This window comes from Notamacropus eugenii, chromosome 2, assembly GCF_028372415.1.
Source record: "Notamacropus eugenii isolate mMacEug1 chromosome 2, mMacEug1.pri_v2, whole genome shotgun sequence".
Taxonomy (NCBI): Eukaryota; Metazoa; Chordata; class Mammalia; order Diprotodontia; family Macropodidae; genus Notamacropus; species Notamacropus eugenii.
Window position 1 is genome coordinate 4,307,089 of NC_092873.1, and position 13,342 is coordinate 4,320,430.

At 34.8% G+C, this 13,342-nt stretch overlaps 1 protein-coding gene across 1 annotated transcript; it reads right to left on the minus strand.

Moving 5' to 3' along the window:
• Window positions 1-7,395: 7,395 nt before the first annotated feature.
• LOC140523347 (olfactory receptor 5B12-like) lies at window positions 7,396-8,352 on the minus strand. The gene has a single exon (XM_072638266.1). It carries the CDS (start codon window positions 8,350-8,352, stop codon window positions 7,396-7,398), a length of 957 nt encoding a protein of 318 aa, XP_072494367.1.
• Window positions 8,353-13,342: the final 4,990 nt, after the last annotated feature.

Sequence of the window (13,342 nt, forward strand, 5' to 3'; positions counted from 1 at the left end):
CATGCCCCTTAATAACATTATCTCATCCAATTATTACTACAACCTTCCAATGTAGGTGTTTTAGTTATTTCCATTTTAAAGCTGATGGACCTGAGTTAAACACGGCTTGAATGACTTGATTAGCGTCACACCCTAAGTATCTGAGGCTAAATTGGAACTCAGGACTTTGTGCCTCCAGTGCTGTATCTCCTGTACCTGAGGTGCCTCTTCAAAGTTTGTCAAGTACTTTAAAATACTTTGAATCCCACAATCCCCACAACAATTTTGTGACATACATGGCTCATAAGAAAACGGATCTGACCTTATACTGAACAAAAGGCACAACATCCAGTCATATAGAGATAGTCCACTGTGCTGTGCATTTGAAGCAACATGTTCAGTTGTCACTTCCACTCTTCAGAATGGATATTGATAGACTAGAGATTTTCCACAGGAATTCAGCCAGGATGGAAAACGACTTGGAAATCTTGTCATATTGGATTGGTGGAAAGAACTGAAGGTATTTAGTTAGAATTAGTTAGAAAAAAAGTTAGAATTAGTTAACTTCAAGTATCTGCTGGGCTGTCACAAGGAGGAAGATTTTCAATTTTTCTATTTGTACCAAAAGGAAGAACCAAAAGCAAAGTGCAGAGGTTAAGTAGGAACAAATTTAGGTTTAATGTAAGGAATTTTTTCCTTATATTGCTATTCAGAAGAGCAAGGGGCTGCCCTAATATGTACTGGATTTCCCATCACTTAAAGTCTTGATGGAAGGGCCACTTGACCATTTAAAAATATATATAATTTGTATTTACACATATGTTACATATGTACACCTACACATTTGCACATATGCGCACAAGTGTGCATGCATTTGTACATACATGAATATACATAGATTCATACATGCATTCATACATACACACATATACATATGCACAATGCACACACATATAAACATGTACATACAAACATATACACATATGTGTATGTGGGTGTTTGTATATATTTGTGCATACACATATACGTAGATGCATGAATAATATACATATAACATATATACATGCACACATTATATGCATATGCACACATACATGCAATGCACGTGTATACACATATGTGTGTATACGTACATGCATGCATACATATGCATATATTCACACATATCCATGCATCTATCTATATCTTTATGTTATTTCCATATCTACCTATCTCTATCAGTATTTCTCTCTTTCCCTTTCTCTCTCTCTCTAAATTACAGAAAATAGAGATACTGAACAAGAGACAAAAATGTCTATTTCTCATTTTAACAGAAATTTGAAATCTAGCTCTTCTTTATTGTCACTGTGACCATGGAAAATCACCGTACCTCTGAGCCTAATTTCACTCACATGAGAAAAGACAGTAAAATTCATGGCACCTACATAATCGGGCTGTTCTGATCATAGGAGATAATTCTGTAAATTGCTTTGAAATTCTTAAAGCTCTTTATAAGTCATTTTCTTATTATTATTTTAATTAACAACACTAGTGCACCTATATTATCTATCCAAAATCTCCTTGAGGTCTTTTACTCATAGGATACTAAGAACTTCAGTTTACTCATCAGTAAAGAAAATATTTTAGACTAGATTACCTCTGATATCCTTTCTAGTTCTAGATAAATGATGTAGTGATATTTTTAACCTGCATTGATTTTAAAGCTTTTTATTTGCCTTCATAACTCCAAAATAAAAGAATCTTTTTGTCTAGTGTAGTTTATTTGTGAATATTAGGTATGAACAAAATAAATAATTAAAGCTTTAAATTATGGACTAGAGAATTAGAAATAAAATCTATTTTTCCAACTAGCAACAATGAAGACTTGCCTTTAACATAGCAGGAATTATACTAAATAGAATACAAACAAACAACTTTGAGTCAAGACTCACACATGGTAATCATAAGCTATTTTTTTCACTCAATACTATCAAATCAAATATTTGTAGACATAGACTATGTCTGTGATAATTCTTCTTCGTGATGTGCTCAATGTTGAGGCCACTTGATCTTCCATTTCTAGAGAAAACCCTTGTCATCATCTGGCCAGAAAAAAAGTAATTTGGTTTCTATTAAGAAAATACTCAGGTGTTAATAGGCAGTACTATTTTTGAAAGAGCATTTGATTAGCATACTGAAAACTTGGGTTCTTATGTTGCTTGGATTTGAACTGATTTTCTCTGTGATTTCAAAAAGTCAATCAGTCCTTCTGGGTTATTCTCTCCTTATTTGAAAAATGAAATTAATATTTATTTTGGCAAAATGCTTACACATAGTTGATGTAAGGGTTTTCCAAGAGTCAAGTGATATAGATGTGAGAGTTACCTTAATTAGCATAGGTTATTGGACTGGTACATGATCATGGATGAGTGGGTGCTCTGAGAAACACAAAAACATACAGAAAAGAGGAATGACGTGCTACTAAAATGGGGATGTGATGTAGTGGAGAGGATTTAGATCTTTGAGTCAAAAAGATGTGGATTTAAATCCCACCACACATCCTTATGAATTCTATATGTCTAGATAAGTCACTTAGGTCATTTAGCCTTAAGTTATGTACCTGTAAAAGGGGAATGATATTAATAGTATTTATGTCACAGAGTTGTTGAGAGAATAAAAGAACAAAATTGATGTAAAGTTCTTTCCAAATGTTTCAGTCCTATAAAAAAAATACGAGCTATTATCATTGTGCCCTGTCCCAAGAATTTAGTACAGGGCTCTGAACCCAATATCCGCTTAATCAACATTAATTAAATATTCATTAGAACTATATAGTTGCCCATCCCTGAAAATGCTCCTTCAGTTACTGAAGGATGATGAGCAAGAAAAACTCCAAGTAGAAAATAACTGATATTTAAAGAGCACTTGTATGTTTGAACACAATTTCCATACATGATCTCATTTGAGCCCCAAGACATCTCTGTGAAAGAAGTGCCACGAGTGCAACTGTACACATTTGATGGATAAGGAAAAGGAAGACGTCAAGTGACTTCTCCATGGGGAAAGAGTGAGTTGGTGACTGACACAGAGAAAGCATCTATCCAAGTATTTCTACCTCCAGGACCAGAAATGTTTCCATCCAGTCTCAGACTGGATCTACTACAATCTAGTTGAATTGATATGGAGAAAGGTGATCAAGACTCCAAAGGGGAGAGTTAATCAAGAACTTTGCATTCAGGGTTTTTCTATGAAGGCCCAAGCCTAGGAAGCATGTGATCATGTTGGGGAAAAAAACTCATTAGAAACTGGGGCAAAGAGTTCAAAGATTCCTAGTGACAGAGAGATCACTACTTACCATTGATGTGGCACAGATGGCAGCAGTCTTAGCAATACCTACCCCTACCCTCCATCAATCAGCCTCAGGAAACAGAAAAAGAACTGAATGAATGAGTCAATGACTCTGTTAATTTGACCCACAAGCTGGTTCCTCAGCACTGAGACTGTAGTGGAATCTTTCAGTATCAGTAGTTGGAGTCAGAGATGAGGCAGGGACTTATGCAGACCTGGGAGCCCTGCAGCTCTTGGGAGATGATGCTCCCCTAGAGATCCTAGAAGCTCTGTTGCCAACTCATGAACAAAATGAACCATTAAATTCTTCTCTGACTATGGGGAAAGAACCATTTTCTCATGAGCATTTAGTCAATCTTAGCTTTTTGTTAGCAAAGTGAGGAAGAAAGTCACTTGGACAAGGCCACTTACAAAAGTTGAATACTAGTCCTTTCACTGTTTCTTAGCTATGTGACATTTACCAAGTCCCTGAACATCTACAAGTCTCAGTTTATTGATCTTTCAAATAAGCATACTAATCTCATCCCAATCGACAGATTTTGGTGAAGATCAAATGTGACAGCTAACATGAAATAGATAGGGCTCTGTGACAAAATCTCCACAAAGTGGGGTATTCAAAAGATCCCTAAACTTGATGTTAGAAGATCTAAAATGGAATTAGAGGTTGCTGTGAAACTCTAGTCAAGTAACTTATCCTGGATGAACTTTGATCTCATATCTAAAATTCAGATAAGTATATTTGCATGCTGTAATTCTCAGGACCACTGTGAGAATAGTAATTTATAAATCATAAATGATATGCTTATTATAAATATTAATGCTGTTCTTAAGAAAAGAAAAAAAGCTACTCAGAGTTCTCAAGTGACCTGTCTCCACAAACTACATCTTGTCCTGTCCTGCTCTGCTTGGTAGCTCTGGTCCTTGAGCACACATCCTCTAAAGGTTCTGTTTCAATAATAACTGGGGAGGAATACTGTAGTAATCATCTGTCATGATTTAACCTTTTGACAAACTCCTTCTCAGTATTCTTCAATATAACATGCAGAGAAAGACAGTAAAGAACACTATGATAGATTCAGTATCGATTGAATACTTAGACCCAAGAAGGATTTAACAATGCTTGATTGCTAACTTCAAAGATGGTCTCTCTTAATCCCCTGCCTATGTTTATCTCCCCCACAGTGAAAACTCTTTTAGCATATACTATTTATATAGTTTATGTTCATTTATATATACATATATATGTATATGTATATATATGTATATATAGATATATATATATATATATACCTATAGTGTGTGTGTGTGTGCGTGTGTGTGTGTGTATAATTTGTCTCCTAATGCACACACTATATCCTTTTTGTCTTTTTATACCTAAAATTTGCGCTGGGTCTAGTGAGTTTGATGCAATATGTCCACATACCCGCAAATTCTTGCGTACATGATCATGTCAGTTTCAAATTGCTGCAGAAAAAGATCCTCAATGCTTCCTTCGTGTGCATGCTTGTAGTCACAGAGGAAAAAGAGATTTGTGATGTAATTGAGTAATTTGGTGCTTGTGGTATCAATAAAATTTGTTGAGTTCTAATTCCTTGACTTATCATTTTGAAACCCAAAGAGTCTGTGAACTGTTAAATGAGAGGCACTACCTCTGCTCTTTAGAACTGTTCTGGTTACTACTTCAGCCTCTACCAAAGTAAATCCTTAGTAGATATTGGCTGAATTTCTTGAAAAATAATGAATAGAGATTAAACCCTGGCCCAAATACTCAATATATAGGGTAGTAATGATGTCTAACAAATATATATTCTTCAGAAACTTCAGATTCTCCCCTGACAATAATGACTGTGATTTTCCTCTTAGATAAATCCCATTATGTTATTGAATGGAATCTTGTGGCTTATCCTTGTATAGTGCACTGGCAACCATAAAATCTAATAATGAATAGAGGGATGATGAAAAAGCATCAGTTACAATCAAAGTACTGTGCAGGGTGCTGGGGATACATAATGAAAAACAAACCAGTCCTTGCTCTTGAGGATTTATTTCTGATCAGGGAGATAACACGGATAAGTAATTTCAAATATAAGTATCAGGTGAAGGACTACCATTCGTTTACAGACCATTTTCCCATTTGGGAATACATCTTCTCCACAGGGATTATATTTATGGATAATGACTGCATAATCCATAATACAAATATTATAAATATTTATAATTATTATTTTACTAATTATTTCTTAAATTAATTTTGGGGCAACAGCAACCATAGAAGCAGAGTCAGGGCTTAAAATTCCAGTTAATTTGAGTAGAAAATAATTCAAATCTCAAAGAAAGAAGTTGTGGAGTCAAAGTAGGGGAGGGAGGCACCAAAAACTTGCCAACGTCCCTTATGCCTCACGAAGACTTTTGGTCTTACATGGACCATGTTTAATACTAGAAAATGACTTACAAAAAGGTTTTTCTCTTTCATGTTAGCTCATTATTGTCACAATGAAAATCTGTGATAAAGAGAAACTGAAGCAGAATGGTCTGATCACAATTTATTAGTAAGGCTAGCAATTGGCAGTAAAAGGGATCCAAGGCCAAGCATGAATCTGACAGATTTTATAGAAGTTTTTATAGAAGTTGACATATAATGTACCTTTTATAGAAGTTTTATAGAAGTGATTCAAACTAAACTGAGAGTGACTGGCCACACAGAGATGAAGATTAGACTTTTCTTGGCTTGACGCAGAGTAACAATTTCCATAACCCAGGGCAAGAGGAAAAATAGTTGACTAGCATCCCTTGAAAAGTCTCATGGTAAACAAACATCTTGTGTCCAGGATCACTCATCTCCCCACATGGTAAGCAAAAACTTAGAGATTTGAGTCTTTGTTGTTTGATGTTAGACTACAGCAATAGGGAAGTTAAACTCTTATAAATTTTGCCGATGGGATCTATACCATTATGTCAATATTTGATGCACATACATTAATACCAGGGATAAGATATAATTCTCAAACAATAATTAATAAATAATACAAAATAAAATGAGGGATCAATTTTCAGTTTTTGTTCTTACAAAATCAACGTGTTCCTAAGTTTCTTCCAACATGGTCAAGATGGGTCTCCAGCTCATATACGGTAATTTACATTACCAAATATCAAATAGCTTTTGTTTCAACCCACAGAAAAATCAAAATATGCAAAAAAATTAAAGCAACCTCTTTTTAGACACAGAAACACATAAAACATCTAAAGAACCTATTAGATGGAAGGGAATTGATATTGAGGTATTACAGTGAAATCCAACTTTCCTACAGGATCATTTAAAGTTTCTTCCATGTCATTAGGACAACCCTATGGTTTATATCCTTCCTGAAGACAGTCATACTCCATTTTTATGCTGGGTGCAGCTCCCAATGGGCCACAAAAGGATTGTTAAATTTTGATTATGAGTATTTAGACCATAGAAATCAGTGAATGATGCAAATCACGACTTAATTTATTGTTTTGGTGATGATCTGGAGTTCAGAAAGTGATAGAGAAAATAATAATTATATTAAATTTTAATGTGTCTCATGGATCTTTTTTCCCCAAAAAAGCTGGTCCATAAGCACTTAACATCACACCTACTGTTTAAGTTATCCTGAAAAGGTAATGTCAATAACATTAAAGCTATACTTTCCAAACAACTCGGTAGCTTTGCTTTTCCAGTATGATACTCTGTAAAATGATGTAAATGGTCTTTCTCTTTCTGGAAGGATAATAGTCAGATTTGTTATATCATACTTGTGTGTGTTTGTGTGTGTGTGTACACATACATCATTCATTCAACACAACATTCTTATAATACAGGAAATAAAATTAAATCTCTTAAATATGAGAAAACAGGCTGAGACTTTAAGTGACTTTCCTATGGTAACACCATATGAAAATATATGAGACAGAGTTGAAATTCAGGTCACTTGTAACTTCAAGTCTTTTCTACAACATACTGCTACCTATGAAAAAGTTTCTTTCCCACTTCTCTATGCAAAAGAAAAATAGCCTGAATTGGGGATTAGATTCCAGCATGGGGAAGGTACATATTGGATTTTCTTTCTAAGGAAAATGGTGATCTAATTGAAGCTGTTTTCCTTTCACAGTTTTTCTAAAAGCATTCTTAACATCTTTGTTCCTTAAGCTATAGACCAAAGGGTTCAACATGGGGATGACTGTGCTGTAAAACACTGACACCATTTTGTCTGAGTCCATTGAATGGCTTGAACTGGGTTGGAAGTACATGAAGGTGATCGTCCCATAAAATATGGACACTGCTGTGAGATGGGAAGCACAGGTGGAGAAGGCTTTCTGGAGGCCTTCAGCAGAATGGATCTTCAGGATGGTGATGAAGATTAAGAAGTAAGAAGCAAAGATGACAAGAAATGGAAAAAAAACAGTGAATGACCCTATGATAAAGAATACCAACTCGATGATGTGAGTATCAGAGCAAGAGAGAACTAGGAGAGGAGGAACATCACAGAAAAAGTGATGAATTACATTGGATTTGCAAAATGAAAGAGTAAATGTGTTTCCTGTGACTATGGAGGAGGTCAGAAAGCCACATATGTGACCCCCACTGGCTAGAAGTGCGCATGCTGTTGAAGTCATGGTAGTGGTGTAGTATAGGGGCTTACACACAGCTGCATGGCGATCATAGGACATGGAAGCCAAGAGGAAACTTTCAACTGTGGCAAAGTCCACAAAGAAGAAAATCTGTGTAGCACATCCATTATAGGAGATGACCTTGTCACCTGTGAGAAGTCCAACCATCACCTTAGGAGTAACAGCTGAGGAGTAGCCAAAATCCACGAGAGAGAGGTTACTGAGGAAAAAGTACATGGGAGTGTGGAGGTGAGACTTCCAGAAGATCAGAGCTACTATGCCCAAATTCCCTACCAGAGTAGCGAGGTAGATGAAGGTAAACATGATGAAGAGAGGAACCTGAAACTCTGGGGCATCTGTTAATCCTATAAGGATGAACTCATTCACTTCAGATCTGTTCTCCACAGATATCATTTAAAAGTGAGGTCATTCACCTGCAATAAAAGAGGAACCATCAGAAAAAAAATATTTTGCATGTTGAATGACTGCAAAACATAAAAGAGGGCCAGAGACACATCTTATGTGGCTAGAAATAAGGAATCAAGGGAACAAGAATATCTACGTAGTTATCATAACAATTACACTAGGTCTCCAAAATTCAATGATTCATTTTCTCATAGAGAGTCCTCATCATTTTTCAATCTACTAAAAATTTATCAATTATCAAAGTGACATTTCCTTCTTTAGGAAAAGTAAGTGTCTTATTCTCTGGCAAAAATCAGCATTAAAAGTGGGATTGTTGTTCGTCTGAGTTGGAGTTGGAGAACTATGAATATGCTGAACTCTGATGAAGAAGAGTGAAAAGAGGAATAAAAGAGAAGAAAGAGGAAACAAGATGAAAGTTAAGCCTGAGAGAAGGGATCAAATAAAGTTGGCTAAAATTTCACCAAGCTCCATCTTTGTCCTGGAATCCCTGTAGCCACAAATTGTACTCTACACAATAGACTGGAGTGATTATTTCCTGAGGAGGAACAGTTGGATACCACTTGTAAAGCTGTGGGAGTTATCTGTGGCAAAGACCACTGGTGGATCATGGAACAGTAAATGTATGATTTCTAAATTTATGTCCCTACCACAGCCTTTCCCTTTTTCAATTTTCCAGCACTGCCATTGTGGATACAGAAAGCGGCCACAAACAAGGACATTTTGTCTTTTCATTCACATTTCTGGGTCTCAAAGAAATTGCCAATCTTTGATTTTGACTACTTCAAGTTTGAGCTACAATCCAACCTCTGGGAAGTCTTTGCTGATCCATCTCAGTTACAGTGAATTCCCTCTTTTGATTATTTACGATTTATCCTGGATATTTCTATTTGTATAGTTATTTTCATGTTGTCTAGAGATTGTGAGTTCTTTGAGGGCAGGGATTATATTTTACCTTTCTTTGTGTTCTCAGTGCTTAGTGTGGTGCTGGGCACACAGTAGACATTTAAATGTTTATTGGGCCATTTATTAAAGTGGCAACCCTTTCTTTATGAACAAAACTAAGGTGTACTTTGGGCTTCAGTTAAATACATAGTCCATCCACAGACTCCACTATAAGGTTTTACAATTTGGAAGACTTGCCACAGTTATGTTTCAGTAGCTTGGAGTTTAGTTTGGAGTTAGTTCCATCTTTAACAAAATGAAACATTGGAAGAAAACTTTCAAAAAGAAGTTACAAGTAGAATGCTATAAGTTATCTATATTATCTATGATATGTTGAAAAATTATAGCAAATGTAATTAGATAATTTATATGTGTATATATATATATATATATAGTTATAGTTATAGTTATAGAACAATATAGTTCCTCAGAGGTCACTACCTCAGCTCACCTCTGACCAGAAGTCACCGACAAAAGTCTGCCAAAAGTCATAGAAGGTTGGAAAAGGAATCGAGCTGGTTAGGTAAGAAGAGTGAAATATAAATATAAATAAATAGATATTTTTTAAAAAGACTCTAATAACTTTTTGAGTCTCCAAGAAATTATGCCTAATAAGCAAAGTGAACCAAAATTTCTAACACAAGAAATCAAATCTATCTAACAAGGTAATATCTAGCCATGAGCAAAGAGACTCATAACTGGACTGTATATAGTTAGGAGAAAAGTTGTTCCCTTATTTGAATGAAATGGGATAGGAAACAACAAACTTTTCTATTTTTTTTTCACAGACTATATATTCATATGAGGAAATCCAGGAACCAGAGGGAGGAAATATGATGGAAAGCATTTATACTAATGTTACCATAAAATATACTGTTACAAATAGCTATTGGAAGAGAAAATGAATCAAGAATTACTAAACATTTAAAACATTGGCAAGATGGAATGGTATTTTAGTGGTGGGGGACTTCAGTTATCTGGGCATCTGCCTGAATGTTCATTCTCATATTCTCTCTCTGTCTCTTTCTCTGTCTCTCCATATATAAGTATATATATATATATATATATATACACACACACATATATATATATACACACATATATATATATGTACACACACATATATATACATAAGTACACACATATACATACATGCATATATATATATATATTGTCTTTGTATCCATCTGCAGACTTGCTGTCTGTCTTTTCTGTTTTCCCCTTTATATCTGTCTGCCTGTTATTTTCTGGCAATCCGCCTCTCTCAGTCAACCTGTTATCTATCTACTATCATTTGCCTATCTACTTTATGTGTTTCTCTATCTCTCTCCTCAAAGAATAACTACTGATTTCATGATGACAAAGACATTTTCATACATCAAAATTTCAAAAGTGAAGGAACAAGCATGAGGAAATTCTAACTTGTTTTTTTTTTTTTAAGGCATGATGAATTGTTAGTTAAGATAAGAATAAATGAGTATATTATAAGAATAAAGGAAAAGTAATTAAATCAGACTTAGTTTTGAAATAGATAAAGGAAAACTAGCAACTATCAGACATGCATATTAGGCTTGGGAAGAATCAGTTCCAGGCATTCCAAAGGAAGGATAAAGTAGCCTCTTAGGGATTAATTCTTTAGGAAGTTTAAACTTGAAAGGATAGAAGGATTTGAAGAATGAAAGTTTGAAGATACAAGAATAAAAATTGACAATCCAAAAAACCGGAATATGAAAAAAAATCTGCTGGAAAAAATGAGAGGTAACCAAAGATACATGCCAAAGAAAATCTTTTCTTACAGTAATAGAGTTAGAGGAGTGCCAGAACTCAGGATAAGGGAAGCCCAGAAAGCTTAAATCTACGAAGAGATGTGATCTTTTAAAGTGGTCATTTAGCGAAACAAAGGATAATCAAATAAGGAATTCCACTGATTCTTAATGTTGATAAAACAAGTACAATGAATTATAAGTGAAGGCAGAGATGCTCAATTTGATTTTTCTTTACATTTTCCCTGACAAAGAGAATGACTTTTGAGATTAGAATAGCACAATTTTAAGAGAGAGTTAATACTACAGATAAAATGTGCCAATACCTCTATTAGTGGAGAGAAGTGAAGAAGCATTTATGTAGTATGTATTATTTGCCAGTCTATGTGCTAAGCACTATATTATCGTATTTTATTTTTACAATGACTACGTAACATAGATTTTTAAATTTCTCATTTTAAATTGAGGATATTGAGGTTAAGTGACTTGCTCAGGATCACCCTGTAAGTATATGAGGCGGGATTTGAACTCAGGACTTCCTGACTCCCATCTCTGTGCTCTATGCACTCTACAAAAACTGCATCTTTAATATTTGTTAAGTACTTTGAAAGTGTTGATTCATTTCATCCCGACAACAACTTTGTGACATAAATGTCTAACAAGAAAACCAATTACATCTTACAAAGAATGGAGATGAACAATATCCAGTCATACAAAGGAGGTCCTCTATACTCAGCATTTGGAGCAACATGTGGGTTTCGCACTTTATGAAGGACATTGATAGGCTAGAAAGTTTCCAGAGAAGTTCAGTCAGGATGGAGAAGGACTTTGAAATCTTGCCATGTTGGGACTGGTGTAAGAAACTGAGGATATGTAGCCTAGAGAAGATGAAAATAGGTGTCAAGGCAAGGCTTGGGATTAAATTAATCTTCAAGTATCTGAAGGTATGACATATGGAAGAAGAATCTGGTTTGTTTTATTTATACCTAAGGGGAAGAACCCAGAGGAAAGGTGAGAACGTTAAATGACTCAAACTGAGGTTCAACATAACGAAAATTTTCTAAAATAATGTTAAACAGATGTGGAAGGCACTGATTTGATATATGTTGCATTTCCCCTTGCGTGAAATCTTGAAGGAAGGGATAGTGGTCCACTTGTTATGTATATATCGCCAAAAATTAAGTGTTATGAACATAAGGATTACCATATTCAGCAGAGGTTATTGGTTTGTACATGATATGCGCACATACATACATACATACATATATATACATATTTTGTGTACACACACACATATATATATGTGTGTACATATGTGTATATATTATAGAGGGGAGGAGAGACAGAGAACAAGAAGATTTATGTCTCATTTTATTGGAAATTTGGACTCCTAGCTCTTCTTATTGTCACTGTAACCATGTACAAGTCACCTCACCTCAGCGCCTCTGTTTACTCATAAATCAAAAGATAAAATGAATGGCATCTACATAGTAGGATTTTTCTGAGCAAAGGAGTTGATTCTGGGAAGTGCTTTGCAAACCTTAAAGCTCTAGTTAAATATTCTCTACTGGTGTTCTTTTTGTTAGTAAAACTACTGCCAGTGCTGCTATTCTCTTTCACAAATCCCTTAAAGTCTTTTACTCCTAGGATACTATGGACCTCCATTTGCGCATCAATAAAAAAAAGATATTAGAATAGATGACCTCTGAGATTCTCTCCACCTCCAAAGTGATGATCCTATAATATTTTTAACATGTATAATTTGAAGATACTTTGATCTCTTCATAATATTACAGTAAAAAGAATATTTTTCTAATGTGATTATTGTGGAACTTATAAATAAGGACAATGTAAATAATTAAGACTTTATGTCATAGATTTTTAGAAGACAAAAACATTTATTTTTACAATGAATTACATCACGAATTTTCCTCTAAGTGAATAGGAATAACATTAAATTGAATACAACCAGTCCTCTTAGTCAAGATTTATAGCATATTTGTCTCATCCATGATGCTTTTGAACCATTTTGGTAATTAGTACCATTGAATTAAATCTGTGTAGACATAGTCTATGACAATCTTTCAAATCGATGAACTCGAGTTTGGTTATTCTTATATTCCCAAGACTAGAGAGAACACACAGGGTGGATGAGAGAAAAGTGGTTGCCTAGAATAAAGTGCTATAGACATGAGAGTTACTGTCATCAGCATCGATTATTGAGCTTTTACATGATCGTGGATGAATAGGTACTATGAAAAACATAAAGAAAT

Coding starts and splice junctions, on each gene's coding strand:
- LOC140523347 (XM_072638266.1), bottom strand. CDS start 8,352: ATGATATCTGTGGAGAACAGATCTGAAGTGAATGAGTTCATCCTTATA.